At 42.6% G+C, this 16,031-nt stretch overlaps 1 protein-coding gene and 1 long non-coding RNA gene across 3 annotated transcripts in view; one reads left to right on the top strand and one right to left on the bottom strand.

Annotated features, from left to right (window-relative positions):
• LOC107222577 (titin) overlaps positions 1–11,152 on the top strand; it is a 28,004-nt gene extending 16,852 nt beyond the window's left edge. For both annotated transcript variants that reach the window (XM_046732927.1, XM_015661996.2), the window contains 13 exons: positions 30–284; positions 775–3,476; positions 3,570–4,572; positions 4,665–5,063; positions 5,161–5,680; positions 5,771–5,942; positions 6,038–6,224; positions 7,510–7,849; positions 7,933–8,647; positions 8,735–9,073; positions 9,187–9,343; positions 9,424–9,590; positions 9,827–11,152. In XM_046732927.1, the coding sequence (XP_046588883.1) occupies positions 30–284; positions 775–3,476; positions 3,570–4,572; positions 4,665–5,063; positions 5,161–5,680; positions 5,771–5,942; positions 6,038–6,224; positions 7,510–7,849; positions 7,933–8,647; positions 8,735–9,073; positions 9,187–9,343; positions 9,424–9,590; positions 9,827–9,967 (7,097 nt within the window). In that variant the 3' untranslated portion in view covers positions 9,968–11,152. The remainder of the gene's footprint in view (positions 1–29; positions 285–774; positions 3,477–3,569; positions 4,573–4,664; positions 5,064–5,160; positions 5,681–5,770; positions 5,943–6,037; positions 6,225–7,509; positions 7,850–7,932; positions 8,648–8,734; positions 9,074–9,186; positions 9,344–9,423; positions 9,591–9,826) is intronic.
• On the bottom strand, positions 10,275–14,897 carry LOC124293146. The gene is made up of 2 exons (XR_006903079.1): positions 14,545–14,897; positions 10,275–14,321 (listed from the first exon to the last, which is right to left on the bottom strand). It is a non-coding gene; the product is annotated as an uncharacterized LOC124293146 (long non-coding RNA).
• Between the last annotated feature and the right edge of the window lie 1,134 nt (positions 14,898–16,031).

Raw genomic sequence — 16,031 nt, 5'->3', positions numbered from 1 at the left:
ATCTGTTCATTTACCTCCATTTTCCACAGCTAAGGCAAACATTCAGCTTGAGACACAACATCCAGAGGCTCAGCAAAGAATTGCGCAGCTTGAAGCTGACAAGGGTCCAAGTCGCCCCGAAGAACCGGATAGAATATTCGACAAGCCCATTTTCACACAGCTTCTGACTGGTCCTTCCGAACTTTGGGAAGGTCAAGTGGCTCACTACGAGTGCAGGGTTGTCCCAGTTGGAGATCCAAGCTTGAGATTCGAGTGGTTCGTGAACGGCGTTGAATTAAAAATGGGTACGAGAAATTTCAAATATTATCCTATGCTTAAAGTGATTCTACGCAATTGATGTTTGTTTTTAGTGTGAGCCTAACTGTCTATTTTATATTGCTTCGTTTCAGATGAATTCGGATATTTTGTTAATACACAACCACCAGGTACATAATCGTATAACGTACGTCGCAATGGTGGTGGGAATAGTATTGCATTTAACTTTTGACTCGCATTTGCACTTATACTGAGGGGTTCGGCAGGAATTGTTAAGCCATCCAAAGAGCTAGCACAGAAACCTAAGAACCTCTCGGTATTGCACACCCTATGTTTTACAGGGAATTGCTGTTCAATGTGTGGGACAAACAGTATTTCGTAGTTCTGTAGATGACAAATATGGTTCTTTTTATATTTGCTATTTTCCTTGGTTATTGTATGGTGGTTATAAGGTTTTCCAGTTATACGGATCGAATTTATCATCGTGAATTTATTCTCAATTCTCTTGTATTTTTTCAGGATCTCGCTTCCACGTTACTCATGACTTTGGTTTCGTGACGTTGGATATTCTGAAGGTAATATCCGAGGACTCAGGACTTTACACCTGCAAGGCGATCAACAAATCCGGTGAGGCAGTGTCCTCTATATCTCTGAAGGTCAAATCCCGTTCAAACATTGTGGGTGACTCACTGCAGCCCGAAGCTTGGCAAAAGATTCAATTGAAGGAAGCTGAGATGAACAAGGTTCCAGAAATGTTCATTGACACTACACCACAACAAGCGCCAGTTTTTACCACGCATTTAAAGAGCTACGACAAACTTACTGAGGGTCAGCATGTCTATTTGGAAGCTCAGGTCGAACCCAGAGCTGATCCAAACCTTCGCGTTGAATGGTTTAAAAATGGCGTACCTCTTCAGACCGGAACTCGTCTGCGTAGCACCTTTGATTTCGGTCTTGTCAGTCTCTCGATCAATGGAGTTCGCGACGATGACTCTGCGATATATACGTGCAAAGCAACGAATTTACTTGGTGAGGCTGTGTCCACCTGCACCTTAAAGGTCCATGACCGCCACTGGCTGCTTGGAGACACTCTTCATCCAGATGCACTGCCCAAGATCGATGCTCTTGAGCAACCGATAGTCTCTTCCACCGAGCAGCCAGAAGCTACGTATGAAGAACCCGTGTTCATCACGCACTTGAACAACGTGGAGTGCAAAGAAGGTGACAATGTTCATTTCGAGTGTAATGTGGAGCCTTCTAAAGATCCGACGATGAAAATCGAGTGGTTCGTCAATGGTAAGCCTCTTCCAACTGGTGCCAGATTCAAGTCAACGTATGATTTTGGCTACGTAGCACTTGACGTCAATCACGCCTATGAGGAAGACTCTGGCCTTTATACCGTCAAGGCTACAAACTCCAAAGGAACTGCACAAACCACTGGAACCCTTAAATGCACCAGCAAGCAAAATATCTTCTTGCAAACTCAACATCCTCAGGGTGAAGCTGGACTTGAGAAGGTTAAGGAGGCTGAAGATGCCTACCTCTCCAAATACCAAAGGCAAGATTCCGGGCCTGAACACGAATTCCCGAAACCGATTTGGATTATTCCTCTTCAGCCCGAATTTAAGCTTGGAGAATCTGAACCACTACATCTTGAAGGGCAGGTAGAACCCAAAGAGGATCCTAATCTGAAGATCGAATGGTACTTCAACGGTAAAGTACTTGAACACGGTGCCCGCTTCAAGATGACAAGTGATTTTGGCTTTGTGACACTTGACCTCACTGACGTTTACGATCGAGATTCTGGAATTTACACCTGCAAGGCATACAATAAGGCTGGAGAAGCTTTCACTTCCACCACCATATATTGCTCGACAAAAGAAAACGTCATTGAGAGATCACAGCATCCTAAGGGTAAGGAGGGACTTGAAGCTATTCAGGACCTCGAGGAGTCGCTAAAGAAACCTGATGGCACTCCTATTGAAAGTGACGAAGGTCACCCGCCAGTTTTCACTTCGCAATTCGAAAATCTGACCAATTTGTCAGAAGGGGAAATAGCTCATTTCGAGGCATCATTGACACCGGTTGGTGATCAAACCATGGTAGTTGAATGGTTCTACAACGGAAAACAATTGGAAGCTAGTCACAGGACAAGAACCGTCTACGCCTTTGGCATGGTCGTTCTTGAAGTACTAGGAACGAAGATCGAAGACTCTGGCACGTACACCTGCAGAGCTACGAACAAGTGGGGCAAGGCTGAAATCAGTGTCAATCTTGAATGTGTTGATAAATCGAAGGGCCAAAAACCCAAGTTCACCACCCAGATCCAATCTCTTGAAGGACTCAAAGATGGGCAATCCGTGCACTTTGAATGCACCCTGATCCCAGTTGGTGACCCAAACATGAAGGTAGAATGGTTCCACAATGGACAACCGCTCAGACACTCCTCTCGATTCAAGATGGTGTCCGACTTTGGTTTCGTAGTCATGGACATTGCTGGCGTTATGTCCCACGACACTGGTGAGTACGTTTGCAAGGCCAGTAACAAATTTGGTGAAGATTACACGAAAGCCACGATAAAATGTTTCGGAAAGAGTGGCGTATACCTCGATTCGCTACAACCGGACTCTCTGGCTCGCATTCGTGAACTTGAGAGTTTGGGCGGTGAGCAGCCGGCTACTCCGACAACCCCGGTTACAGAGCCACCAAAATTCATCACACAAATTTCAAACATCACGAAACTTGTCGAAGGACAGTCCGCTCACTTCGAAGCTAGACTTACACCGGTAACTGATCCCGATCTCGTCGTCGAATGGTACTATAACGGCAAAAAACTTCCACATGGTCATCGCTACAGAACTTTCCATGATTTTGGTATCGTTATCCTGGATATTCTGTACTGTTACGAAGAAAACTCTGGCGAATACGAGTGCAGAGCCGTTAACAAATACGGGCAAGATTCTACCAAGGCCACCTTGAGATGTCTGTCCAAGGCTAACCTCATCCTTGACTCACAATTACCTAAGGGAATGGAAGGTGGACTGGAGAAAATCCAAACACTTGAAGATTCCTTGATACGCACCAAGGATGACAAGACTGTGGAAGAGCGTGGCAAGGCTCCGGTGTTTACCGTTCCACTGAGCAACGTTGACGGTCTTCGAGAAGGGGAAAGTGCACACTTTGAGGCACGAATCACACCTACTGACGATCCAAAACTAAAGGTAATTATTTTCAGTACTTCTGTATCCCGGATATTCATTTTCACTTACTTTCTACTGATTCTTGACTAAGTGAACCGCTTTCATCGTTTTCAGGTCGAATGGTTCTGGAACGGAAAACCCCTGCGTACGGGATCACGATTCCGCACGTTCTGCGATTTTGGTTTCGTAATTCTAGAGATATCACCTATCTACCCCGAAGATACCGGAGAGTACAGTTGCCGTGCAACTAACGACTATGGTGAAGCAGTGACAACTTGCACTTTGAAATGCACAGGCAAACGCAACATTATATTGGAGTCGCAGTTACCCAAGGGCATGGAAGGAACAATCGATAAAATCGCAGAACTCGAAGGCCTCGGAAACGAGCCGGGAATGCCGAGCCCTGACGATGACACTGGTAAACCACCAGAGTTTATCACAACGCCATCAGATTTGACATTGGGAGAGAACTCTCTGGCTCATTTCGAGTGCAGACTCCAGCCGGTGAACGATTCGAGCATGCGCGTCGAATGGTATCACAATGGAAAGGCACTTTTAGCGGGATCCAGAGTCAAGACCATTCACGACTTTGGATTTGTTATCCTTGAAGTTGCTAACTGCTACCAGCGTGACTCTGGCTTATACACCTGCAAAGCAACAAATCGTCATGGTGAAGCAACCGTATCGTGCAAACTCCAAGTTCGAGGACGTCAAGGAATTATTCTGGAGCCTCAGCTGCCAACAAACTTCAAGAGCGGTACTGAAAGCATTCAAAAGCTAGAGGAATCTCTGCACAAAGAAGAAGAAATTTTATCAGAAGACGAAAAACCAAATCCACCGAGATTTACTGTCGAGTTGAAGGACATTCAAGTCGAAGAAGCTGCACCAAGCCACTTCGACTGCCGCGTAGAACCGGTTGGAGACTCTACCATGCGCATTGATTGGTTCCACAATGGCAGACCATTCGCCACAGGATCCCGCGTTCATATGATCAACGATTTTGGCTTCATATCTCTAGACTTATCCTACACTTATGCTAGAGATTCAGGTGAATACGTTTGCCGGGCTACTAATAAGTGGGGATCAGCAACGACCAAGGCATCCATAATCTGCAAGTGTAAGTGTTTCAACATTATATTACTTATCCTTTAATTGTATCACCTTCGCTTCGTGATAAACATATTGACACGTCTCGTTTTCTTAAAATAGCCAAGAAAACGATCGATTACGATTCGCAATTGCCATCCGGTATGAGCGCAGAGAAACTGAAAGAGTTGGAACGCGGACCTGTCAGCGTTGCTCCTGCAGCAGATGCGCCTCGTCAACCGCCAAAGTTCATTACGCAGATCCAGTCTGCAACGGTTGATGAATCGGAACCAGTCAGGTTTGAGTGTCGCGTTGAGCCGAGAGATGATCCAAATCTACGAATCGAGTGGTACAGGAATGGAAAGCTCATTCCGGCTGGACACAGATATAGAACCACTTATGATATGGGTTTCGTATCCATGGATGTCTTGTACGTTTATCCTGAAGATTCCGGTGAATACGTCTGCAAGGCGATCAATGACTTGGGAGAAGACACAACCCGTGCCTCAGTTTCTTGCAAGAGTAAGTCTTACAATTTTTCCTTATCGGTTAGGGTTATACCTCTGTTAAATTTTTCTCTTTTTATAAATAACTACTTTGTTTGTTTTTTTCATCGTAGAACTGCCAAGCATTATTCTTCAAAATCAAGTACCAAAGGGCATGAAGAAGTCTGAAGCCTTGATGCAAATGGAAGCGACAATCAAAAAGTACACCTCGGAGGTCCATTTGACCGAAGATGACCTTTATGACGCTGATAAGAAACAGCCACCACGCTTCGTTACTCAAATCCAGAATCAAACTGAGTTGATCGAAATGAATAGCACTAAATTTGAATGCCAGTTGGCACCGGTTGGCGACCCTAACATGAAGGTCGAATGGTTCTTCAACGGAAAAGCACTACCCCATAAAAACAGGTTTACTCCGATATACGATTTCGGTTACGTTGCCATGAACTTCGGGTGGGTTTACCCGGAAGACAGTGGCGAATACTTATGCAGAGCAACCAATTTATACGGTATGGATGAAACAAGAGCTGTCATCAAAACCGCTGGAAAACCTGGCATCATATACGAGTCGCAACTCCCGAAGGGAATGAAGAGTATCGAGAAAATCAGAGAGATGGAAGCTGCTTGGCAAGTGTGAGTATCATTCAGAGGTCACACAAATTGACCTTGTACCACTTCATTTAAATTTACGCCACGTCAACTTATATCCATTTTTTGATATAGTGTTCCAGAGGAAGAAGGTGAAGATGAAAAGCCTCGAGCCCCACCAGCATTCGTAAGTAAGCCGGAACCCGCCACAGTTGAGGAAAGTGACTGGGCCCGATTCTGTTGTCGCGTAACTGGTCATCCAAGACCTCGGGTAATGTGGTTGGTTAACGGAAACACTATCTTCAACGTGAGTGTTATTTCTTAAGCCTTGGAAATTGTTTTTGCACGAAGCAGAAGGTAATTGCCAACCGTGTAATGCGCAAATTTAAAATGCACCAACAGGGAACTCGTTACAAGCTGACATACGATGGAATGTATCATTTGGACATACCCAAGACAAGGCAATACGATCACGGTAAGGTTGAGGTGATCGCGCGCAACTCCGTTGGAGAAACACGAACCGAGACAACTCTGACTGTCAAACCACGTACCGACGATTACCGTGGAGTGCTGAAAAATTCACCACGACGTAAGTATTATGAGCTTTTGATAAAGCTGAGAATTTTTACGTTCCAGCAACTTGCGCGTGATTCGGATGGGGAAGAAATATTTGCTAGATGAATAACCGCGACAAAGAAAGTTGTACAGAAATTATTTGCCGAGCCAAATGCTCTGTTGTCTGGAGAAACGATTTATGTATGTACCTTCCGAATCGCGTCAGTGTAGCTTACTACAGTTAGTAACAAAAGAAAATCAGTTTATACGCACACAAATGCAGCCACATACAACAAAGCACGTCCAAGACAAATATTCATGTATTTAGAATCATCAACGCGATTAATCACGTATTCACGCAGGGTGAATAGCTTGAGTAACGAAACATGATATGTTTTTATCGCGACCAGGAAGATATTTCATTCAACATCACACATAAAAAAATGCCAGCACCCTGCATATATCAGTACGACACATTAATTCAATTTGAGCAAAAAAGATACTCAAACAGTTACACCTACTCTGATCATTTCCGATAATTCCGATTCCTCGTAACGAACAAGAAGCTCCCTTCCCGAATTCCCAACCACTTCTACTGCTTCTGCAAGTGGACGACCATCCGATAGAGTGCTTTGGAAAGCGACGAAAGAAACTTGCGAAAAGAAATTTTGGCTTACGGTGATTATATCTTCCACCAAAAATCTCTGTGGGATCGTAAGGTATGGCTATAAAATTGCTCGGTAATTTATTGTAGTTTTTTTGTTAATTACTGTTATTTCTGTCAAGTTTATATAAGTTTACTGTTTGTAGTTTTTGTCTTGCCATTATTTTTCTGTTCTGCTACGCTCCCCATATTTCGATACTATCCAACATATCCATCGCCTTGTCCAAAGCCTCGCCTCACCTTTCATTCGTTGCTGGATATATCGATAGTCGCATAATTCGACGACTTTCGCCACCTCGATTGCCAATTGTGTGAGTGTCCAAGAGCTTCAAAACTGTTTGAGCTCATTATAAATTGAGATAAGATGAAAAATTCAATTATAGGTATGTGGTAATCTGCAATCAAAAACATTCCCGACATTTTTAATATTTTGGAACCTTTCAAAAAAAGCTTCCTCAATCGGGGTAAATGTTTGTATAATTATTATTCCGAATGAAATACCGTGTCGTACCACCCGTATATAATTTTTGTCGTTTATATTGCATCGCGGAATGTTGCTGGGCATGCATTGATGAATTACTGAAGTCAAGTCTGCAGGATGTTTGACAAAGCCTATATCATTAGGCAGAGTGTGGCTAACATGTGTTTTTCCCAGCGTGGTACGATTTCGGGTTGAGCCAGTACCAGACTGACCGTCAAAATACAGAGCTGGAACGCGTCTTTGACGAGCGACACCAGACCGTGTCGCAGGGCGTAGACATCGCCACTGACCATTTGACTCAGAAGATTTACAAAGAGCCAGAAACCGAATGGCAAAAATCCGTCAAGACAAAGAAGAACGAAGATTACTACAACAAGTTGATGAACCTCGAGGAGGAGCAAGTCCTAAAGGAAACGAGACTAAGGGAAAGCAGCCATCAATTCGCCATTCCCGGAGAAAAATTGGTCGAGAACTCCGTGGCCAAGGGAATGGCCCAAAAGTACCAGGAAAACTTGTAAGTATTGACATTCATCGTGATCTGCATATTACACTAAAGCACGCATTTCTAGCACATAACGCTTGCCTTTTGACCTTCAGGCAAGCCCAACCACAAGAACCGATGCAGCCACCACCCAAGCAGCTCAAAGGTCAGTTCGTCACCCAGGTTGATATAGACTCTCAGAGAGTCGACGGCAGACATCCACCTGAACCATCAGAGTCAACGGTTCACGGTCGCGAAGTTCACGTCGCAAAGCAGCGACAGACACAGAAGGAAGTCAAGGGTGATCTGGAGATAACAAGGAAGATAACTGCCACCGAAACAACGGAGGTGGAGCACAAGGCCAAGACGCAAGAGCGGATAGTGCAGGGCCAAGTCAAACCCGCCACGCCACCAGTTTTCACGAAAAAGATTCAACCGTGCAGGGCATTCGAGCAGGAACAGGCAAGGTTCGAAGTCGAATTCGACGGCGATCCACTCCCCACGATAAAATGGTACCGCGAAGATTTCCCCATCCAAAACTCATCCGACCTTCAGATATACACGTTCAGCACAAAGTCCGTTCTGATCGTACGACAAGTCTTCATGGAAGACTCTGGAGTCTTTTCAGTGATAGCTGAGAACCGTGGCGGTAAAGCCAAGTGTAGCGCAAACCTCGTCGTTGAGGAGCGCAGGAGGCAACCTGGAAGAGGAGGAGTTATACCTCCCAGCTTTCTAACCACTATTCAGAATACGACGGTTCCCAGTGGTCAGCTGGCAAGATTCGATGCCAAGATATCAGGCACCAAACCGCTCGATGTTTACTGGCTGAAGGTGAGTCCGAATCTAGTGCCGAATAAGCTTTATGATATTTTCGTGGTTGAGAAACTGACGAAAGCGTGAAAACATTACCTGTTTCAGAATGGAAAGAAAGTCACCGCAGACATTCGTTACAAGACTTTGGAGGAAGATAACGTGTATACTCTACTGATCCTGGAGACTGTTCCTGAAGATACTGCCAAGTACGAATGCGTCGCCATCAACAGGGCTGGCGAAGCTCGCTGCGATGCGGAGTGTACTATCCAGTCACCATCCTCGCCAACGAAAGTTTCAAAGCCCAGCACACCCGGGGCTGAAAAAGCACCTTTCGTTGCTGAACCGCTGAAGGACCAGACAATCAAGGAAGGAACGGCTGTTGCCTTCAAGTGCAAAATCTCCGGAAAACCCACGCCGACTGTCCAATGGAAGAAGGGAGATAAGGTGAATAAGAAATAGTCAAAACTATGTGATTGTTTCGTTTCTCTATTCATATGTTATTTTGCAGAATTGTTCGCTAATTCTGAAAAAAAATCTTCTTGAAACACTTCCTACAGGTAATCAAACCCTCCAAGTACTTCCAAATGCAGAAAGACGGCGATGTTTGCACCCTGAGAATCTCGGAGGCATTCCCCGAAGATGAGGGAGTCTACAAGTGCATAGCGAAAAACCCAGCTGGCGATGTTACCACATCAGCCAATCTAAGAGTTCTCGGTAAGAATGGGATACAAGACAATATTCATTCAAGGACAGGTTCATCAGGAATAGTCGATTTATTGTTAACTTTCTTCCAGCTCCTGACAATATGGATGTACTTCCCAAGCTATCGCCGCTGAAGGATCAGATAGTCATGGAAGGTCAACCGGCCCAGTTCAAGACTCAAGTCTCACCACCTAAATTGAAGCCAACAATTCAGTGGTACCGCGAAGGCGCTTTGATCCCGCAATCCCCCGACTTTCAAGTGAGTTTAATTCACCTACGAGTACTAATTGACATATCGTTTAGCATATCGATTACTAGCGGGATTGAACGCCAAGGGTCATTGTGTGATTAGTGAAAGGTGGATCAATCGAAGCAATAACATCAATTCAAATTCATGTATCTGTTTTGTTCGTCAATTTAGCTGTCAGATGCCACGCGGAAGAATCGATGCAAAGACTGAGATGATATTATATATTTTTTGTTCCATTGTTGTAGATGATACACGAAGGTAACAACGCTGTTCTTTTGATCGCTACGACCTATGAAGAAGACAGTGGAACTTTCTCATGCCGAGCAACCACGTCTGCTGGAACAGTAGAAACGTCGGCGAAACTCATCGTGAAAAGTAAGAACTGATCAAACTTAATTCTTAATCCAACCCAAAACGAGACGACCCCAAGACGTATCAGACACGCTAATATTGATGCGAATACCTTTAAAATGGTATTAAGCGGTGATCGGGTGACCATTTGGCCATCAAGGTCGCCGGCTAGTTGGCTTTAGAAATAACAAAAAGCTGTGGATACGTACTTTTGCTGAGTCCATCAAGCTGCATCGTTCGTTTTTTTTAATCAATACATATATATACACTTGTTTCGCTTTTTAACGTAAATTTTTCATCCTAATCATCACTCGCAACTCGGGCAGTTTTTTTTACTAACTCGTTGTCTTCTTAAGTATTATGAGAAATGTGGGTAAACAGGTTTAGATCGTGAATTATTTGTTACGTGGGGATGTAAAACATTCACAAAATATATGGGTGTATGTATACGGGTGTATGTATATATATACCATATATACACAGCAAAAAGGTACCTGATGAAACTGTGAAGGTGGTGCTAAAAGTGATTTTCACGATCGGTGAAAGTAAAACGAATCGTTGACAAAAACGATATTATTAGTTAATAGTAACTGACGTTCTTGAATCGAATCAGGAAATGTCAACGAGCAAAGTATATGTATAATATGTAGGTTGTAAATTTATTACGGTATACAATTACAAGGTGCATAAATAAGATTTTGGAAAAAGTGAGACGTATCCGTAACTCATATGTATGTATATACTTTGCTGTGAGATATTTCGAGGTAGGGGTTGAAAACCTTGAAATACGTTGAAATAAATCGGAATTGAAAGAAGGAACATGAACGAAAATATCCTGTACGAATGAGCATATGCCAATTGAGCATAGCAATCAACGTAAACCTCGATTACGAATATACTAGTACGGCTTTTTTTTTTTAAAAAAAACAAAGCCCAATCTTAGTTCGAAACAAGGCAAGAACTTAAACTCATCATGAGTCTAAATTATATTGATATATAGCACGAAACGTCAAGTTGTCATAGAAAAAAAAATATTTATTTAATCATTTATTCATTCACAAGGAAACTTACTTAATGTCTAGTTTGTCATAAAATGTTCTTAGATAAAATTACGAAAACATAGAGCACATCATACATATGCATTATCTACTCCTAACATTCTACTAATTATTTATTATTGTACAATGGAAAGTCTAATAAAAAAATTCTATAAATATGAACATCATCGTTTGTTGCTGATTCGATTATGTATAATGTAATAGTGTAACTTGGAATTTATTCGTTTTTACTATAAATAAGTTTTCATTGCACGCGAAGCAAGAATATCAAGTAGATTCACTGCTTGTAAGAGATTTAAATTTCTTATCTTGATTAATTGGCAAAACTTGTTACACACTATAAAGCACCAGCTCACGAGTAAATTTTATCCAACAATTCACACATATTTCTCGCTTCTCAGCTATGAATTCATATACACAGCGACTAATTTATTATAGAGTAATAAATTATCTCCATCGCCTTGTTATAAACTGTCAGCTTTAGGGTTTCGCAATTTACCACGAACAAAAATTGTACTCAATCTATTTAATGTATGCTGGAAAATCGCTTTTCGAAACTAACTTCCAGAATTCACTGTAATTTATTGCCGTGGTCTGGAAACAACTCCGTCTTAAATTTACTCACGATATTGCGTAGCGGTCGTGAATCCGCAACAGTTAAAATCTTCTCAATAATAGCTGGCGGCCATAGCGGTTTTAGATTTAATTTCATAAATCGAGACTTACGTAACTGACCCTAAGGAGAAAAAGAGATGAAGGAAGACGATGGTGCAAATCGGGTTTGGTAGTATTGGTAGCAAAACTGACTAAGGGGTTTCGACGTCGGGTGTATTTTGAATAATGAAATCATGTTCAATTCTATCGATTTTTTGGTTTGCTTAATTCCAAGAGTATGAGAATATCTTACGGATCGATCGATACTTTCACAGTTCAGTAAACGAAATTAAAATTTAATCGAAAATTCTAGAAGCGTCGGTCTATTTTTCGGACTTACTACCCTGCAGGTGATTCTCGGTGTTCTTCCTCCGGCACGCGATTCACGACCTAAAAATACCTTCCTAAAACGATGATTTCCTCCAATGTTTGTACGACTAATAAGCAGGAACCCACGCGAACGTGAAAAACGAAATAATACATCTTTTCCCCGAGCCTCGACTCACGTTCGGAACGTAATCGGAACGAGCCAACGTTTGGGCCGTGTGCACTCGATGTATCTGGGTTATTTTTGACCTCTTCGTTTCTCGGCTCGCCTGCTTCTTCTTGCATATACAAGTTTTCCCTTGCGTTCGCTCCCTACTTTCCTGTTTCGTTGGTTCGTTCGTCTCTCCGTTTCGCGTGTATTACATTACGAGGCTATACTTGGCCCGGACACGAGACCAAAACCCGGCCATTAAATAACCGCAATTCAAACCCCAAAGTCAAGTCCTAAGCTGTTACAGTCCTAAACGATTCCCTTCGCCTCGGCTAAAATCCAATCATACGCATGAGCGAATTACTCTGCAATAGTCGCAGCGAGAATTGTCCGACGGCTTCTTTCAGCTGTACGAACTTCTCTTGATCTCTGTTTATCCAATTCTCATTTCTATTTACCTTACGTTCTATTATTGCGACCGTAGTTTACCTCGCACAATTGTCATTGTCAAAGTTCGAAAATTCGAGTAGCCGTCGTGTGGGTAAATATCTTGAAGCCAGTATGGCCGGCGGCAATTAGTAAAAAAGTCTAGAACCACGTAAAGCGAATTGCCTCATTGAACTGGACTTAACCTTGAATAAAAAAATGCGGCCAAGATCCCCTCGGTAATAATTTCGAGTGATTTACTCGGGGGCGTATAAAGATACGACAAATTGACCTAAAAATAAGACAACTTCCGAACCGTTTCGTCCTCCTCTTCTCAGCTCTGACGTCATTAGCATCTATATCACAGCTGTATACGAGTGTACGTGTGTATTTTTTATTACCCAAATGATTTGCTGCCGACCTTGAGTAGCTCTGGCCATGATCAAGCCTCAAGAATTTAGCTGATTCAAGTTCGTCCATCAACCGGTATAGCGATCCGCAAGAAAATATTTATAACTCCGAACTCCTTTCTGAAACACAATGATTCATCAAGAAGCCACGAAGACGCGCGAGACGTGAGATTTTTTGGGGCCACATGCGATTGCGATTCCGGGTTAATGATGGAAGTTAGAACAATCCGTCTCTGTCAACGTCGTCCTCGCCTTCGTCTTCTTACTCCTCGTCGCCTTCGCCCTCATCGTCGTCGTCGTCGTTGGTGGCGATGGCGAAAAGCTATTTCAGCCTGCCTAGCCACGAGTGATTCAACGAGCTAAAAATACCGCCGTGTGTCAGCGCTCTCTGGAAGACCGAACATATTTCTGGTCTGTGGATAACGGGAGATGAAAACGGCGGATTGACTCGACTTCGTAACGAGCGACTCCGAGCTTGACTCATATTTTGAAACCTATAAACCAGAGGACGAGGACATGTAGGTACGAGAAGCCAAACAACACGCTTGTCTGCCGGACTGTCCGACTTCGATCCGAAGCTCAACTCGCGGATGCTGGATGAGGAAACGGATTTAAGATGACTCAGTGCTTCTGTACCAGACCAAACGGCAGACGGAATTGACGTCAACTTTTATCATACATCGGGATCATAGTAATTGTACATCGATTTGAACACATCACTCGATATACTACATATTCATTTACGCTTATACTTTTATATACACCCCTAATTTTAAAAATTAGATTCACCCGACTTCTACACAATTACATTTACCAGCTATTTAAAGACATATAATTATGTGAGTTAGAAAATCCTAGAACTACTCTTTGCTCCACTTACACAACCGATAACCGCCGCTACGAGTTTAATTGTATCAGACCCGTCGCAAATGTTTACACCTCTACCTTAATTGTATGATTAAAATAAAATTATGTACCAAATAAATAATACACCAAAAACAGTCGTCTCAATTAGATAGGACTTAAATCGGTATAAATGGTCATTAAGAGATTATGTAAGATAACGGACATTCGATTATCAGACCAGGGATAAGGATTTTAATTGCACTGCATTGGTGAACTGATGGATATTGATGTATTTTCATCGATAAAAATTGCCATACATGAGGTTATCCAAAAAACAAATGTTCGAAATTTTTTTTAACACTGCAGAGGATGAGAGGAAGTTAAATCATCGATGAAAATGATTTTAAACTCTCGTAATTACAAAGGCCACACTGACTGAAAATTTTCCGAGCACACGCAATTGGTAGAAAAAAACATACCACTTGCAGTGAGTACTTTGATAAAAGAGGAAACGATTCTGAAAAGAAACGAAAATATGTACAAGTATTCACGCCACCTTCACAACTTTTAGTACCAATATAAGATCACATTTATCCAGTTCAAATGTGGCCGCACTTCGAACAAGCCAAATTCAAAAAATTAGAAACCAATCGCACAGGATCTAAGAATTTGAATTCATTGTGCAGCCCGATCGAAGGCGGCCATCAAAGCGTTTCGGAAGTTTGAACTGTCAAACTCACACTTGTCACTAACTGTTTTGAGCGCGAAACGTAGCTATACAAATCCATAGAATACTAAACACTTTTCATCCAATGTACTAACATTACATTTTTTAATCACGATTTGTTCCAGTTTTATGTTACATGCTCATTTTGTCGCGACACACACTTGGTCCCAAAACCGTTTTCCCGTCTCTTCAGTTCCTCCTCAGGTTATCTCGAACGTCTCTAATAACACCGGTGGAAATGCACCTGAATTTGCCTCTTGTTCCCTCGACTTCCAGCGGGTCACTATTAAGCTTGAAGCTAGACTAAAATAAGTGGAGGCGTGCGTTGTGACGTCACACCTGTGGGGATCTCCCCCCCCACACGCCACTCACCCCCCACAACGTTTCTCCGCCCGAGACGTTACCTTTCAACTAGCAGTCTTCGCATTTCTTGGGATTTATTTACACTCATTTTACTCCATACTTGAGTCTATTTCAAAGACTTCAAGCCCCGGGATATTATCTGCATGCCAACCGCCTGAAGCTAGTCAAGTCTCGTGCCAATGACTAATTTTCTACGCCTGGCAAAATACACATATGCGAATAGTTTATTATAATTTGTTTACTTGGATACAGAACTGTTCATTTTCCCACGCCGCGCATTCTTCGTCAAGCTTTCTTTTAATTAATTCTCGAGCAGTCGCTCAAAAATTTTTACTATCGGTATGGTAATTAACTTTTGGCCAAGAGTTGAGTCAACTGCTATTCAATATTTGGCGAGCTGTCGCAAAGTATTTTATGAGTCGAGGGCCGAGCCGTTGCCAACAGCAATAGCCTTCGCCCATTTGGACTAAGTCGTGCCAGATCACTTACCGAGTGAACAATCGTTCTTTGTTTTGCCAAACCACTCGACTAGATGGCTCCATCCTTCTTCAACATTTTTAAAATTTTTTTTACTCCAAGATAATTGCGCAATACTGTGCGTCGATTTGTGGAAACCGTATGCGATTCTGTTCTACGCAAATAAATGGCCTGTGCGCAGTCCAGAGCACTTCAATTTCAGTATAAATAATCAGAATAACTGACAGACCAACGTCAGAGGGGGCGTCATTGTGTATGTTTGAATTGTTAAAAAAATAATCATCCTTCTCCGCTCGCTGGTGCTGACAACATACAGCATATGACTAGCGCTCCTGACTTATGTTAGTCACAGCTGTTTGGAAAATCATCTCTGTAAACTATTGAACGTGGACTCGACCGTGTTGATTAATAGTATCAAGTCATTGTGTCACAGATTTCTAGTATTCATAACAAAGGCAACCAACTTGTTTACCATTTCATTAAACGATGATCTCACGCGTTCAGCTCTCGTTTTATGCGTGCAAGGCAAGTCTTATTTGGGCCTATTGTCGGTGTCCTTCCTTTCACTTCGACAAACAATGAAAGTTCATTTATGGAACAGTTTCACGTTATACATACGAATGCGCACGAGTTTGTGCTCAAAATGATAGTTCGTTCTTA

The sequence above is a fragment of the Neodiprion lecontei genome, chromosome 2 (assembly GCF_021901455.1).
Source record: "Neodiprion lecontei isolate iyNeoLeco1 chromosome 2, iyNeoLeco1.1, whole genome shotgun sequence".
Classification (NCBI taxonomy): Eukaryota; Metazoa; Arthropoda; class Insecta; order Hymenoptera; family Diprionidae; genus Neodiprion; species Neodiprion lecontei.
The sequence above is the reverse complement of the archived record's forward strand: the minus strand, read 5'-3'. Positions and strand labels throughout refer to the sequence as shown.